We start from the raw sequence: 16,580 nt of genomic DNA, 5'->3' as shown, positions 1-16,580 counted from the left end.
TTACTAATATTATTTATAGATTGTTGTAACCATTTATATTAATAAGCTCAATCCCTTTTAACCTCAAGATAATTTCTTTTTCAACTTGCATCGACTAACTCATGATGCGACTTTAACGTGCAAAAATCTGGGGTGTAACATTAAAGATTCGATTGGAAGACAAGAAAATATATCATAGAAAACATCTTCAGGTATTGAAGATTTTCTTTGGGCAGTCTTCATCTTCTTTTACATAAAATTCAAACTTGAAATGGTGGCATGCAGATCCCTTTTCCTTCTAGGAGTTCTTATTCTCTGGTATTTTTGTCATGAAAAATTATGTGTATCTACTAATTAAATTCTTAAAAAATTATCAAGGCATGAGAGGAAGGGATTGGAGCGAGTCTAGAGTCTTCCAAGATCACCTGCCCGCAGCCATTCTATATGTGCATTTACTTTAGCTTGAGTGCTTCCATGTCCGGTAAAGTTGATAAACTAAATTGAAATTCTTTTACTTGTCTCGAAGATCGGAATACTAACTATGACGAAAATGTGGTACCAAAGAAATTAATGTCATTAGATGAAGATGAAGAATTCTCCATGACTAGAAATCAGAATTATGGGAAGAAAGAGAGTCAGCTGAAAGATGACCAAGGCAACTATTGCTGGGATATTGAAATTGGAAGATACGATTCCAAGAAGTCTAGTGTGTGCTCTTGGGCTATATTGCACTCACAAGCATTCAGGGGTCATTTGGTTGCTGGTTAGGAAATGAATTATTTATACATCAAAACCAACACAACTAGTACTATGTTTGGTAGAATTTTAGTTGTGGATAAAATTCAACACACCAAATACGGCGTTTGGTTACCAGTTTACAATCTCGCATAACTAAAACATGTACTATAAGTTATGAGTCAATTTATGTATTATTTTATGCAAGGTAAAAGACGAAATAACTAAATCTCCATAACTAATCCTTGCATAACTCTAACCAGCAACTAAACGACCTCTTAAGTTTCTGAGTTGGAATATGAAATAAATTGCTACTAGCTAGTTAAAGGGACAAGTTATCACAATCAATCCATCTGCGCCAATGTTTACTCTAATTAAGCTGCCAGGCCACTAACATAGACGAATCATTTAGTAGATACACATTTATAAATGTCTTTATATAGTCAAATTCTTGGACTCCACTCTGTATGCTGAATTCATTTCCAGCTATGAACCGTTTCATAATGAATTAAAAAAGTTAGCAAGTTTCTTTGAAACAGACTGCTGAGATTCATCAAACAGATCCTCATCATTATCATCAAAGTCATCCTCATTTTCAAAAACCAAGTGCATCCCATGCTTCTTCAGTTTGAGGCCATTAAAATGTGGACTCTCTGTAATTGCAACCTGCACCCTGTCACCTTCTTTCAACGCGAACATAAAATCACTGCGCTCTTGAAATCGACATAAATAGAGCTGATCTTCATCTGTGTCAGGAACCCCCTCCAAGTTCAAAGTTTTTCTAAGTTTAGGCTCAGCATCACCAGGTGTGGTAATCATTGCTTGAATATCCATGATTGCTGGGACTTTGTGTCTGAAATTGTCCTCTACTCGTTGGTCTAGAGAGAGAACTACTCCAATGATCACACCCTTGATATCACGGTGCTTGCGAGTTGAGACGTTAGGTACTTCCTGAATAAACCAATCCGGAATGTCACTCCCTGGAACACAAAGATACTTTATCTGTCTTAGAGAATCCTGCATTCAGAGTCTTAGCCAACTTGATATCAATGTGTATATATAATCTTGATACATGAGAGAGAAAGAGGAGAAAAGGAGAAAAAACCTTAGAAATCCTCCTTTTTATGGAAGGTAGGCACGCGTTGCAACCGACTGTATACAACCTTACCAAAGATTTCAAGTTTTCAAGGCCAGGAATATCTATTATCTTCTTGCAATTACTTAATTGGAGTTCTTCCAAATATTCCAAATTTGATATGCTAGCTATATGTTCCAAAGCGGAGCAGTTTGCAGCATTTAACCATCGCAAACTTGAGGGAAGTTCGGGAAGAAACTTGAGCTTTCTGCAGTTCGGGATAAGCAAACGCTTGAGAACACAAAGTCCTTTCATGCTAGAAGGGAGGCTGCAAAAATCGTTGTGTCCAAGGTCGAGCTTTTCCAAAGCAGACAACTTCTGGAAATCATCAGAAATCTTGCCAGAGAATTTCCATGCATGAGCATCTAGGACTTCCAAGCATGAGAGGTTCGAAAATGATTCTGGCAGAGTAACGCGTTTAGAGCTTCCTCCAACATGTGCGTCTTCCATGTCCAGCAGTTCATCCTCTCTAGGCTGTGGTTTCTTTCTCATCTTCAGTAGTTTTAAGTTTGAAAGCATTCCAATTTCATCGGGTAATTCTGATACAGCAGTTTCGGCCATATAAAGGTAACACAAACTCTTAAGGCTTCCAATTGAAGCTGGGAGTAGTTGGAGATTCAAACAGTTATTCAGTTTCAATTTCCAAAGTCTTTCCAATAAGCCTATCGAGGCTGGTAACTCAGTAATTGATGTATTGTGTAGGTCCAAAGTAGTTAAACATGACATATTTCCAGTTGAGCTAGGTAAAGATCTGATTGACGCGCAGTTTCCCATCTCAAGCTTCTCAAGGGACTTTAAGTTACCTAACTGGAAACTTAGTTCACTAACTGAGGTCCACTCTAGACAAAGCCAAACTAATGACGATAAGCTACTCATGGAATTGGGCAATTCGCTCAAGTACTTGCAATCGTTGACCCAAAGGAACTTCAAATGAGATAACAAACCAATGGAAGGTGGCAATTCTTTTATCGAGCTGTTATTAAGATTAAGTCCTATTAAAGATTTAAGATTGCCAAGGGAATCAGGAAGTGAGATGAGCCCCTTGCACATTCTCAAGTTTAATTCTTCAAGATTTTTCAAATTTCCAATGGAATCAGGCAGTTCCTTTAAAGCTGATCCACTAAAAGAGAGCTCTCTAAGCGAACTTAGATTCCCAATAGCTCTAGGCAACAACTCCAAACGCCGGCAATCATTTAAATTCAATATCTGAAGCTTCTTCAGGTGGAAGATAGAGTTAGGTAGCTTTGTTATTGCTGTACCATCTAGAAGAAGCTCTCTCAAAGATTTCCAGCCACTCAAGTCCTCTGGTAATTCTTTTAGACTCGAGCAACCAGATAGGATAAGTACTTCAAGACGTTTTAATCCGGACACCTCATCTGGAAATGCCAAAATGCTCTGACAGTCCTTCATGTTTAGATGGGTCAACGTAGTCAAGTCTCCAATTGATGGATGGATCATAACCAGTTCCTTGCATTGCTCAAGAATCAGCCTCTCCAATTGAAGTCCAGATAAATCAGGGATTTCCTTAAGTTGGCGACAACTATGTAGATTCATAACTTTCAGCTGCTTTGCCATCTATCAGGTGAAGATTTTCAGTCATCACAAAAAAAAAAAAAAAAAAAAAAAAAAAAAAAAAAAAGAGAGAGAGAGAGAGAGAGAGACTTGCAGAATAACCCATTGAGATCAGTAAATAGTAAAGCCAAGAAATTAAACATTAAGGAAAAGGAGATTTTAGCGCCTAGCTAGATAAGGGGAGACGAAGCAAAAAACATTTCAATTAAAAAGAATAAAAACTACGCCTTTCCTTTGTTTCTCTCAGCTTTATAGAGCTTGAAAAACAATTAGCCACTTACCTGACAAAGCATGTGAATCGAAAAGTGTGTTTAGTATTGATAGAACCTAAGGGTTCACACTTTAATAGTTCACGACCTAAGAATTCACTAGAATTCCATTCTAAGGACCTGGTCCCTAACCTATAAGGGTTCACACTTTAATAGTTCACAACCTAAGAATTCACTGGAACAATCTAAGGGATCTGATCCCTAACCTGTTTTCACTGATAGTTGCAAGAAGTAAATGAGACAAGATATTTACGTGGAAAACTCCTTGCTCAAGGGACTAAAAATCACGAGCTACCCTAGTAAGATTTTCAACTTCACTAACTGAGCAACTTCAGATTACAACCTATTGCAACCTAGAAATTAAGCTCTTAATCCCCAACCCTTACAATACACATATTGTAAGCACCTTTACAACAATTCTATTGCAAAGCTCCAAGTCTTGACTACCCTTAGCCAACGACCCAACTGATACTCAACTAACTCTAGCTAAGAAAACAAAGTTACAAAGATTGAAATCTGTCCTACTATGGTGCTTCTTGACAAGCAGTGTAGGAGTATACAAATTAAGAGCATAAAACAAGACTCAACTATCTTAGGACTTTAGATGTCTTCAGTGACAGGAACTGGTCCCTTGGATTGTTGAGATCTTGTTCTTGTGGGCACTTTGTGGAAGGTAGCTGCCAAACTTGAGATAAATATGTCTTTTTAGATTTTCAAGTGTTGGATTAACCCAATCCCAACATGTTGTATATATATTAGACCAAGGTAGAAAGCATGTGACGATGAATAGTGACTTCTCAAGGGCTTTTAATTTCCATCATACATACAGCCGTGCTGCTGCAGTTCTGCCTGAATAGTGCAGGCAGTTGTACCGTGCAGTACTCTCATAGAACCTAATGGAGGACCTAGTCCCTGGATCGTTTGTCAATCATCAAAAATTATAAAATGCTATAACTCATCAGGTATGGAGGAAAATGTTTTCCAATTTTCCATATATGGTTGGTCTAACCGTTTTTTTTTTTTTTTTTTGAAATAGATGGTTGATCTAAACGTTTTGGAAAAATATTTTCTCTAGGAAAACAAGTTCCATAACTGATGTTCATAGTTTATTGTCTCCTCCTCAACCTCAACCCCACCCCACCCCACCCCACCCCACCCCACCCAATGCCTCTAGCCGCCACCCTGACCACCCATATCCACCCCCCATATTGTTTTCCTAGATTATATAAATGCTCTTGGGATAATTTTTTTGCTTACTAATCAAACACCAGAAAATAAGCAAGAAAACCTCTTATTTTCCAAAAGAACATATTCCAGAAAAATATCTTCCTTCATATCAAAGAGACCCTAAAAATCATCTATAGATGATTAAAGGGACATGTGGTACTTCCAACTTATTAACCAACCAAACAAAGTTTTCAAAAAGGAGACCTGTTGTTCTTCCTACTTACCAACAAACAAAGTTGTAAAAAAGGAGATTGGTTGAGCTAATTCACGTACCTTGTTCTGGTAGCAATTCCACTTTTTCTTCTTCCAGACGTGTGTAATCATGCTCTCCGATAAATCAAGAACCGCTATCTTTCGGGACAATAAATCCGGAGGAATAACTTGTAAAGGGCAACCTTTCCACTGCAGCCACTTCAGTTCAGCAGGTAATAGCTTGAAATTTCCAACCAATTTGACATGATTGATTTGAAGGAGTCTCAGATTGACCATGCACTGAAAAGCTCTTGTGCAAAATGTTACATTATTTTCCTTTCTACCTTGGCCAATATACTTTTTAAGTACTTTCTTCAAATAGATCCGAGATACTTCCTTGGAGTTCTGATCTTGCCTCTTCTCAAAGTCAAGCACAATACCCTCATTTTTTCTTGTGCCCTTGAATTGTTCAAATTAGATGGAGGGAAAAAAGTCAAGAGGGGAAGCTAGAAGACAAATAACAAAAAGTTAAATGCTCAATTAAATAATGAGTGATTAAGCCAAATAACTTCAAAATGCTTCTTGGTTCCAATGAAGGTATCTTTTGGCTGCATTTGCTTCCCTTTATACTAAACTAGTAATATACGGAGTATTTTGTAAAACAAGTACATTCAACCCCTATTACTAATAGATTACACTTGGCAATACTTTCAAAGCGTACCACGATTAGCTCACTTGAAAGATCATAGAATGAAATTATTCAGTAAGCATAAAAAGTTTTTATACAAATAGATCTATCAAAAAATCAATTATAAGTAAGTGTTTGCACTGTACATGGAGTAAGAACCTAGTAAAAGAGGACAAATTACCTGCTAGAATCAACTAAGTTACACTGATAATATAATTTTCTTTTATTAAAAAAAAAAGATATTTTGAAACTTGTGTCCAGGCAAGTAACACGAGCAAGTAGAACACTTGTTTAGCCGTTTAATCACCATGTAGAAAACAGGAATCTCTAGATTTCATCTCAATGTGCATGTATGTACCAACTTCAAGTTAAACAATACAACAAATACAAAAGGTGTCAACTAGATTTTAAAACCATACCTTATGGTTCTTTAGGACATCTGTAATATCGTCACGATTCCAGAGTCTACTACGTTTACCAACATCTCCAAAATTCTCACGTTGTACAATTTGCCTTCCCATGTCTTTGAGCTGATCATGCATCCACAAAACATTCCCATCAACTATTTTAAGAAGCGATTTTGCTGTGAGCTCTGTTATTGCACTTTCAGCGCCAAAACCACAACCTTTAAATATTGCAATTGCATCTTTCCTGTCAAGCCTTGTATTGAGAAGAAGACACGCTAAATCAAGAAAGATGGACTTTTCTTGTTCATCTAGAGCTTCAAAACTTATTTCCAGGACGTTTTGAAGATCACCAGGACGAATCTGTCTCAGTTTTTGCACCACGTCTTGCCACTCCTTCGTTCTTTTCTTGTAGAACAACAAAGATCCAAAAACTTCCAGAGCTAGAGGTAATCCCCCACTGAGTGTTACAACTTCTTCAGCAAGAACTAAAAAGTTCTTAGGAGGCTGCTCTCTTCCAAACGCATGATAACTAAATAACGTAAGTGACTCGGATGAGGAGAGCTCTTTTACCTCAAAATTTTCGTTTACAATACTTGGGAGTAACACATTTTTATCTCTAGTGGTGATGATGACTCTACTTCCTTGGCGAAACCAGTGTCTCCCACCAGCCAATACACGAAGTTGGTCTGCATTGTCCACATCATCTAGAAAAATAGCAACTGCCTCATTATTCATAGATTCCTTCATTAATTGGACACCTTTAGCAGTACCATCTATGTCTGGCGAAGCACCTGATTTAAGATCACCAATGAGTTTGCTTTGAATAGTGGCCAAACCATTTTGTCGTCTTGCAATTTCTTTAACATCTGAAATGAAGCTACGTTTCTTGAAATGCACAACTAACTGATTGTACAAAGCCTTGGCAAGAGTGGTCTTGCCAACTCCTCCCATTCCGTATAATCCTAATACTATCACACCATTTGCCTTAACATTCAGTAACCTGAGCAACTCATCAAGACGAGAATGAAGTCCTACTGGGTATTTTGCCACACCTAAAGGTGTACTATCGAGTTTTCCCAGAACTTTCTTGACTAGAGATTGAATTAACTCTGCTTCTTCCCTGGCACAAATATGATAATAATGAAAGTCAGAGGAGCAAGTTTCAACACCTAGAATAAGCAAGTTGCATAGTAGGCATATTTTATGATACAATCTTATGTTTATTTATGACAAATTATTTTTTGAGAATGTCTAATGTATATAGAATGTTTTCAGCATAAATGTTGTATTGATAAACAAAATACATCTCTAGATTGACTGTATAAGAGATCCCCTAGACAAAGCTTGCAGGGACTATATGATTTCGAGCATAGATTCACAACTTACACGGTTGCTATTACACCAGAATAATTAAAAAAATAAAAATAAAAAAGCAATATAAATTGCAGTTTTATTCTTTGTATGGAATTTCTTTGATCCTCAAAACATCTAAAATTTCTTTCCTTCAACATAGTCCACCAAATGCATGCTAAATTCTTTCTCCATTGTTTCTTCTCACACCCCCCAACTACACTGGCATCAGAAGATCAATTGTTACTTTTAGCATAATTCAGCTCATACGAACCATATTAGGAACATTTCAAAAGTTGATATAACAAAAGAGTGTAAGAATAAACGAGAGGTATCCTCAGCCTCCTTTTCACATAGATGCCATGTGGAACTTAATTGAAAGCCCCTCTTCCTTAGGTTTCATGAGTCAGACAAGCCTTTCTAGCCACTAGCCATAGAAGAGCATAGTACTTTGAGGGTGCGTTTACCTTCCAAGTCGGTTTGTTTCAATGGCCATTTCTGGCCCTTCGGGTTATTCTCCATCAGAATTTTATAGGGAAACTTACCTAAATGTAATACATCGTCCATCGAGTTTACCAAACATGACTGCAGTACACACTCTCTATATGCTTCGGCTGTATAGGCATGTATATAATATGTATATTATATATATACATATAGGCATGTATAGCATATGTATATTTAGTATACTTTATATACTACCAATACACTGCATAAAATATTTTGTAAAGTAGATGGCCGAATGATATTTGGTTGTAATTTTATCAATTTTATAGGCTGATCTGGTATAAATTGTCTCAACCTACTCCTTCATCAACCCCCCCCCCCCCCCCCCCCCGAATAGCCCCAACTTAGAGCACCTCTAACAAAATCAGAGGTTATTACTGCACTCAAATCTTTTAAACCCCCTATAGCGCAAAGACCTCATGGGCTTCACCCTTTTTTCTACCAAAAATATTAGCAACAAATAAGTCACTCGGCAATTACTTTTCTCTTTTCCTTTTTCCGCCCCCGTGTCCGATACCCGCATTGGAGCCAGATTATCCGAATTTGGGCCGCGAAAGGCCCATTCAATGGGAGAGCTCCCTATCAAGAATTTTTTCATACCTAGGGGTCGAACCCGAGACTTCTGGTTAATAGAGACTCGGTGATTACTTTTCGCAAACAAGTTTTCTCAAATAATTCCATCCTTGATACTATAAGTAAAACCTATCAATGCCTGTTCCAAAAATAAAAAATGTGATCACTATTACTCAATATTGACCATTGAAGTGTGTAACACTATTACAAACTCATTACCCAAATTATAGAAGTTAATGGTCAGAAACACAGTTGAATTATTATCACTTTTTTTGCGAGTTTCATCCTCGAACTATTAGTTGTTCCTTTTTCTTACCTAAACTGTCACCATTTATGTACTTAGAAAACACCTCAATTATCGATTGTTCCCTTTTTCTATCTGATATTGATATGATTTAGGATTTTCAGGTAGGAAAAGAGCTGATAATAACCCTCAAGGGTTGGCCTGGTGGCAATTGACTTGAGCCTTGGGGTGCTCCCTTTCAAGGTCTCAAGTTCGAAACCCGCTGGGTGTAAACAATTTCTGAGGGCCATCGGACTGGGGAAACCCTAAATTACCCGTGGTGCACTTGCGGGAAACTCCTTGCCGAGGGCCTGTGCACCCCTGGGATTAGTCGGGGCTCAAAGAGACCCGGACACCCGGCGCTAATCAAAAACAAAAAAAGAGTTGATAATTGAGGTAGTATGTTTTAATACATAGATGATGATAGTTCATGTAGGAAAAAGGAACGGCTTATTTTGGAGCGTGAAACTCGCAAAAAAAAATGATGGTTCGCATTTAACCTCTTCTCAACAAAATAATTAGACCTACCCAATTGGAGCTTCCAAGAAAATATTGTATTTTTAACCCTTATTTTTTTAAAATTATTATTTGTTTTGTTTTGTTGCCATAAAATATCGAGAAACGAGTCAAGCTGCACCTTAGGTTTTATTTGAACCTATAACCATACTAAATAATTAGGGTAGATTTTTATTTTCATATAAACCTTGGGGGAAAAATTTGACGAACCAAACATACTTAAATAGTATATGTATAAAATATCACACATATAAATTGTAATATAAAACATATTAGCATTTTGAACTTTGCAAAGTATTAGGACACTTCAGTAACTTTATAAATTCACCAGGTTAAGTCAACTATTGAGTGGTATTCCTCTATTTACCCTTCTTTTATGGTGTTTTCCTGCTGCATGTGAATAAGTAATAAGTGGGTGTAACCAAAATTTAGTAAGCGCAAAAAGTAGAAATTTATAACTTCACATTACCTGTCATTTTCTTTTGCTCTATCTTATACAGTTATCTTCCGTAGACTTTTTAGTTATATTAAATGAGACAGTAGATGAATAAAAACATTAATGTCAAATTGTCAACTAGGTTCATCACACACAATCAAAGATAAGAGCTGAAGTGTGTATTTTCGCAGCAAGCAAAAGAGCAAAGCGAAAACAAGTAAAGAACAATTAAAGAAAAAGTGAAAAGGAATAGAGCTGATCAGCTAAAGCGTGTACTTACTCAGCAAGCGAAAAAGCAAGCCAAAAAGAAGTGCTTCACGAGATTCGAACTCCAAAACAAGTAAAGAACAATTAAAGAAAAAGTGAAAAAGAATAAAGCTGATCAGCTAAAGCGTGTAGTTACTCAGCAAGTGAAAAAGCAAGCCAAATAAAAAGTGCGTCACGAGATTCGAACTCCAAAACAAGTAAAGAAAAAGTGAAAAAGAATAGAGCTGATCAGCTAAAGCGTGTAGTTACTCAGCAAGCGAAAAAGCAAGCCAAAAAAGTGCTTCACGAGATTTGAACTCGCATCACTTGTCTGGTCTGTTATGCCCTTTGCTTGTAGCACCTTTCATTCTGTTGTTAGTCCGAGTGGCAAGACTCGTATATATTCGATTTCTTATACATATGCACATATACATACGAAGTTTCTATCGAAGCGTCCGGGTGGCGTGACATCACCACCCTTCTACGTAGATTCGCCCTAGGATTTAAATTCTAGGGGTTCAACCTTCTAAATTTTTTAGCATTGAACCATTATATTTCTAAAGTTATGAGTTCATATCTACTATTTATTGAAAATTTAGTAAATTTTTACACCGCATCGAAAGTTTAGGGTTCAATTGAACCCCAAGTTATAGTGCTTCGTCCGCCTCTGGATCCACCCCTTTTAATAATTAAGTTGATCATGTCTGGAGTATATCTAAGTTATCAACTACATTGGATAAGAATCCTCCAATGGCTCTATAACTAACTTTAACTCCTCGTAAAACATCCGGTTTGGTAGCTACATTTAGCACGTGCTCTTCCTGTGAGAGAACTTACGGTGTCTCCTCGACAATTTCACCACCATAGCATGATTTGACAAATTTTTTATTTATAAAACGTGTGAATGGACTTTAAAGAATTGTGATTTGAAAAATGAATTTACAAAAAATAATTAAACAAAAGAAATAAAAGGATAAATTTGTCAAAACACATATTTTTATATTAGTAATAATCAAGTTAATTAAAATAGTTGTTAAAAAAAATTAAAATAAAGAACGTAAGTGTAATATTATAAATAACAAAGGAAGTTATTCTTGTTACGAAATCAAACTTGAGAGAGGTTTATGAGATTCTCCCTTTATTTTCTAGCTATAATGACTTTGTGGAAAAAGTGGTATAATAACTTGGGTGACTTTGTTGATACTTGGATGACTATATATGTAATTATCCCTCCTTTTTAACTTTTGGTGTTTGGTAAATATGAAAAGTGATATTTCAAATTATTAGTCTCACTTTTTATGAACGATTACTTATAATTTTATGATTATCTTTTAGATAATCCAACAAACATATATATTAGATTAATTGTATCACAATAATGCTCTTAAGTTCCTTGAGCCCTATTACCCCCTAAACTTATTTAAAATAGAATAATTACCCTCTAAGCGTTGACGTGGCAAGGAGAGTGTCTTTTCACTCTCTTTGGGAAAGTGAGAAAAATAAAAAACAGGAAAACTTAACTTTTTTTCCTTAAAAATCTGTATTTTCTTAAAATATGAAAAATTGAATTGTTTTTAAAAAAAATATGAAAATCCATTTTTTAAGAAAATAAATTTGGAAAACTGAGTCTTCTTATTAAAAAAATTTGGACATTTTTTAAATCTGGAAAACTAATTATTTTTTTCTATATATGAAAATAAATCTAGTTTTCCAAATTTAGTTTTAAAAAAACAAGTTTTCCACATTTTAAAACAATAATTAATTTTTCCAAAATTTTATAAAAATTCAGTTTTTTTCACATTTTCACAAGAAAAATACTTTTTTCGGATTTTATTTGAAAAATGAAAGTGTCCTAAGAAAATTAAATCATGAAAATCAAGATTTTTTAAGACATTTTAAAAAAATAATCAAGTTTTCCATATTTTAAAAAAATCCATTTTTCCATATTTAAAAAAAATTCATGTTTTTAGTTTTGTTCTAAAAAAAAAAAGAAAAAATGGGGTTTTAAAATAATCAAAGTTTCCGATATTTAAAATATTTTTAAAAAACGGGTTTTAAAAACCATCTTCTTTTAAGAAAATTCAGTTTTTTAATTTAAAAAAATCCATGTTTTCAGTTGTTTTTTTTAAAACAAAAAAAAATCAAATGGGTTTTTTAAAAAAATCAAATTTTCAATTATTTTTTTTAAAATGGGTTTATTTAAATCATTTTTTTAAAGAAAATTCAATTTGTTTTTTTAAATTGACACGTAAGCTGAAAAAAATACACATGTGGTAAGGAGAGTGTATCTCCCATATGAGAGTGGTCATCATGTTAAGGGGTAATTATTCCATTTTAAATAAATTTAGGGTTAATAAAATTCAGGAAAAGATAAGGTGTGTTTCAGTAAATTCGAATATAGTTTAAGGAGGAAATTAATAAAACATACTTTGAAAGACGTGCAGCCTCTAATAATTTCTTAAAATTTTCAACTCAATAATTAATATTAAAGTTAAAATAGATAATTAAAGTTAAAATGGGTATGTAATAATAAATTATCTATCAACTTTTCTAACTATACGTATAAAAGTGGACATCAATTTTTAATATACAGGACAAATTAAAATGGACGGAAGGGGAAATTTATAGGTTGAAATTTTGAAGTAGAGGAAAAGATAAAGGTATGAAAGTACATACCAGAGCCTAGAATCCCAACCGGAGGTATTACCAGCTTTCTTCATAGCTTCTCTCCACCGAGAAACCTTCTGTGGTTCCACCAAAATATCGTAATTTCTAAAATGCTCCTCAAACGGACCTTTCTGTCTCCTTACATCCGACGGGTCAACCCCATAGAAAACAGGCAGCAATAGTCTTTTGCATTCCGTGATCTTTGCCAGTTCTTCTAAGCACCACTTTGAAGAACAGTAGTTCTCCGATATCACCGCGATTGAAGCCGCTGAGTCTTCAATCGCGGTGACTAGACTCGGTGCGATCTCTTCACCACGATCTAAGCCTTCATCGTCGATGAATGTACGTACGCCGTTACGTACGAGTTCATTGTAGAGTTTGTTGGTGAAGTTGTGACGTGTGTCTTCTCCTCTGAAGCTGAGGAATATGTCGTAATAGAACCTGTGGCCTGAGGTTAAGGACCATGTCTCGTCCGCCATAGCCGATTCGTCTTTTGATTTTGGCACAGTGGAACTTTAGGTATACATGTATGTATATGTATTCCTTCCGTCCAGAAGGATTGTCTTTGACTTTGAAATATGGCATCCAAAATAAGCCCTACGCGGCTATAAATCAGCACGTAATATCAATTAAACTGTTTCTATATATTGTGAATGAATGTGGCAATTTTTTTTAGAAAAACTATTAAGGTAAGTAAGAGAATCCTTTGCAAGGGAGGAAGTCAACTAAGGACGTGACAGTGGGAAAGAGAATGGCGCAATTTCAACCGTTCATATTTTTTTGACTCAGATGGATAAGTTGCTTTTTCAAAAGTTACTTTTGCTGTTCGTGACAAGGTTTCATGATTGCAGAAGAAAAACAAACCTACCTACTATAGCTAGGGGTCATTTGTCGGAGACAATTATGTGTGATTAGATTTATAATAACTTGCGCGTGATATTAGATACACTTTGATAAAGTTTGGTGTACAAGTATTTGTAGGAAAATCCACAAAATAAAACCAGTACAATAATAATAAATATTACTAGTATTTACGTAGCAAAACAACAGTACTGAAAATATAATATTACTACGATACTACAGTGACCAACAAAAGCACAGTAATAATATTATTATTTAGTTAGTAAAATAATATAACAACATTTGAAATTATAAAATAGTATGACGATAATATCGTATATTATTTTAGTAAATACATGGTTTTACTTGACTTGTGCCTGACCTAAAAAATTATTTCAGTAATGTAAAATATTTTCTCAAAATTAAACAAGCACATCTCTAAACTTAATTAAAGGATACATGAATCATTAAAATTTAATTAATACCAGCAAATTTTACTGAAAACAACTAAAACTAAAGGATTTATAAAAGAAGAAGAATATTCAAAGAATTTTATAAAAAGACATGAGAAAAGTAAATAGAGCAAATGAATAGCTCTCTCTTCGTGCATTACGGATGCCAAAGAAGAGACTATTTAGCTCCCATTTGGTCATAGAGTTTGAGAGCATTTTTTGAAGATTTGTTTTTAAATTTTTATTCGGTCATAAAATTTTGATAGATTTTGAAAATAAATCTTCAAATTATCAAATTTTGACTCAAACCTATTTTTGGGTCAAGATTTATGTTTTGGCCTTTTCGAAACTTCTTAAACTATCTCAAACTTGTGTATTTTACAAAAGAAAAACTTATCTATTTATGACCCAACTAATTTTATCTACCATGTTCCTCTATTAAAATCATGTCTATCATGTTCCTCTATTAAAGTCATATCTACCATGTTTCCATAATTAGAACTGTCTCTTCTATAAAGTGAAAATTATTCATACAATGTGGAAGATTATATTAAAGAATAGCTAGTTACTATAATTGTTTTTTTCTTGTACAACTGGATCTTTGTATTGTAATTTGAATTGTTGTAGGTAGTAGGTGTGTTGTTAGCAATTATTGTTAAAATATCATGTTCTGCATAATTTGGGATTAACAAGTATATATGCTTTAGATGATTGAGTATTCTTGATAGTTTTTAAAACTTACGGGTATAAGTAATGTTTCATGTTCTCCAAAACAAAAAGTGAAATATGTTTTCAAAAACTAAAGCCAAACACATTTTTAAAACTTGAAAAACTTTACCCAAATTAAATTTTTCAATTTTTTTTTGAAAATCTATGGCCAAACGCTAGCTTATAGTTGCAGAATTTTCCTATTTCCATCACAAGTGGGACACTTGTCCAATAAAATCAATGCATGGTGACACCTTTATAGACACATGGTAATCAGAGAGAGAAAGGTGAGACAAATGTCCACATTTTGAGACTTGTTCATATTGCCAAGTGGCAAATATTTAAAATATATACCTTTATAGGGCAAAATACATCTTGGCATGTGTCGAAACGGTATTGGAACACGTGGCGAAAGAAAATGAAATGTTTCTAGTTGCAGCATTTAATACAAGCAAAAAGCCCCGGTTGCATCCGGAGTTGAATTACAAAGGAAAGTCACACCGGATAATTAATAGTTGAATAACGTAACAGGATCAAACCGAATCTAAAGCAAATACGATTTAGTATTCAAGACAATATTAATTGCTCATTATTAGGATTTAATTACTGATTAAAGGGTCCATGTATCTGTACTATAAAAGGAGCTTAACTGCTAGAAGAAGGATCATAGAATAACACCGATTGCAGACTATTCTTACAAGCTTTATTATTCACATTTATTCTTTTAAATTGTTCTTTTGCTCTGAATTTGTACACTTGTTCTTAGAAAGTTTAAGGGCTTTACAGTTCTACCGGTGCAAACCTATCAAAGGATCTGCTTTCAAGATCATTCAAGCCCAGACTCAATTGCTTTATATTTAATTTCTTTTAGTCAATTAATTCATCTATTATCATTTTAATTAGCTTATTTTCACTGCTTATAACAAAATCAAATCACGTATCCTTTAAACCACTAAACAAATTTAACTATTCTCTTTTTAGGGTAAATAGTTTGGCGCCTACCATAGAGATTAGGAGAAAGGTGATATTGTTTTGTTTGCTCTAACTATCAAACTTACAGTTCTTAATTTTTTTGTCACCAGATAATTCTTGAAAGATGGCTAACAATGGGAACCAAGTTGATGGAGTCTCAAACAACTCGAGCACTCATGAAAGGGGTCAAACGAGTGCTGAAGATCGGAACCTGGATGAGCAAGTTCCAATCTCACCACAAGGATCCAAGCACACTAGAGAAAACTTCATTCCAAATGATGATAATAAAAAAGAAGTGGTTGTGAAAGGGGATCTGGGGATAGCAAAAATATTAGAGATATTAGAAAAGCAACAGAAAGCCATTATTGACTTGCAAACAGGAAGAGGCATCAATGTTGGAAGTAATCCACCCAATACACAGGTACAACAATGAGAAGGCAATAGTGGAGCCCGTGGCAGTGGGGAAGCACCCAAAGTTATGCAGTACTTGGAAGCTCTTTCCAATTGGTTAGAGAAAAATGAGAAAGAATTAAAAAGCCGGTTAGATAAAGAATTAAAAAGTCGATTGGATAAGAGCGAGAAGGAGTTCAAGGCGTTCAATTCTCATATAGATCAAATCCCTGGGGCACCACCGGTTTCGAAGGGACCGGATTCAAAAAGATAAGTACAGTTGCCATATCCACCAAGCGCTGCACCTAACTTAATCCCGAAGAGATTTAAAATGCTGGACCACCCTAAGAGTGATGGGACAACTGATCCTCAGGAGCATGTGACTTCATACACGTGTTGTCAAGGGAAATGATATGCAGCCGAAAGAAATTGAGTC

The 16,580-nt window shown here is 34.9% G+C and overlaps 1 protein-coding gene across 1 annotated transcript; it reads right to left on the bottom strand.

The window, feature by feature from the left end:
- Window positions 1-1,109: 1,109 nt before the first annotated feature.
- LOC132641456 (disease resistance protein RPV1-like) lies at window positions 1,110-13,663 on the bottom strand. Its single transcript, XM_060358458.1, has 5 exons — window positions 12,792-13,663; window positions 6,217-7,324; window positions 5,191-5,568; window positions 1,820-3,424; window positions 1,110-1,731 (listed from the first exon to the last, which is right to left on the bottom strand). The coding sequence occupies exons 1-5, from the start codon at window positions 13,259-13,261 to the stop codon at window positions 1,213-1,215; spliced, it is 4,080 nt and encodes a 1,359-aa protein (XP_060214441.1). The 5' UTR covers window positions 13,262-13,663; the 3' UTR covers window positions 1,110-1,212.
- Window positions 13,664-16,580: the final 2,917 nt, after the last annotated feature.

This window comes from Lycium barbarum, chromosome 5 (assembly GCF_019175385.1).
Source record: "Lycium barbarum isolate Lr01 chromosome 5, ASM1917538v2, whole genome shotgun sequence".
Classification (NCBI taxonomy): Eukaryota; Viridiplantae; Streptophyta; class Magnoliopsida; order Solanales; family Solanaceae; genus Lycium; species Lycium barbarum.
Note: the sequence above shows the minus strand (reverse complement) of the source record. Positions and strands in the feature narration are given on the sequence as shown.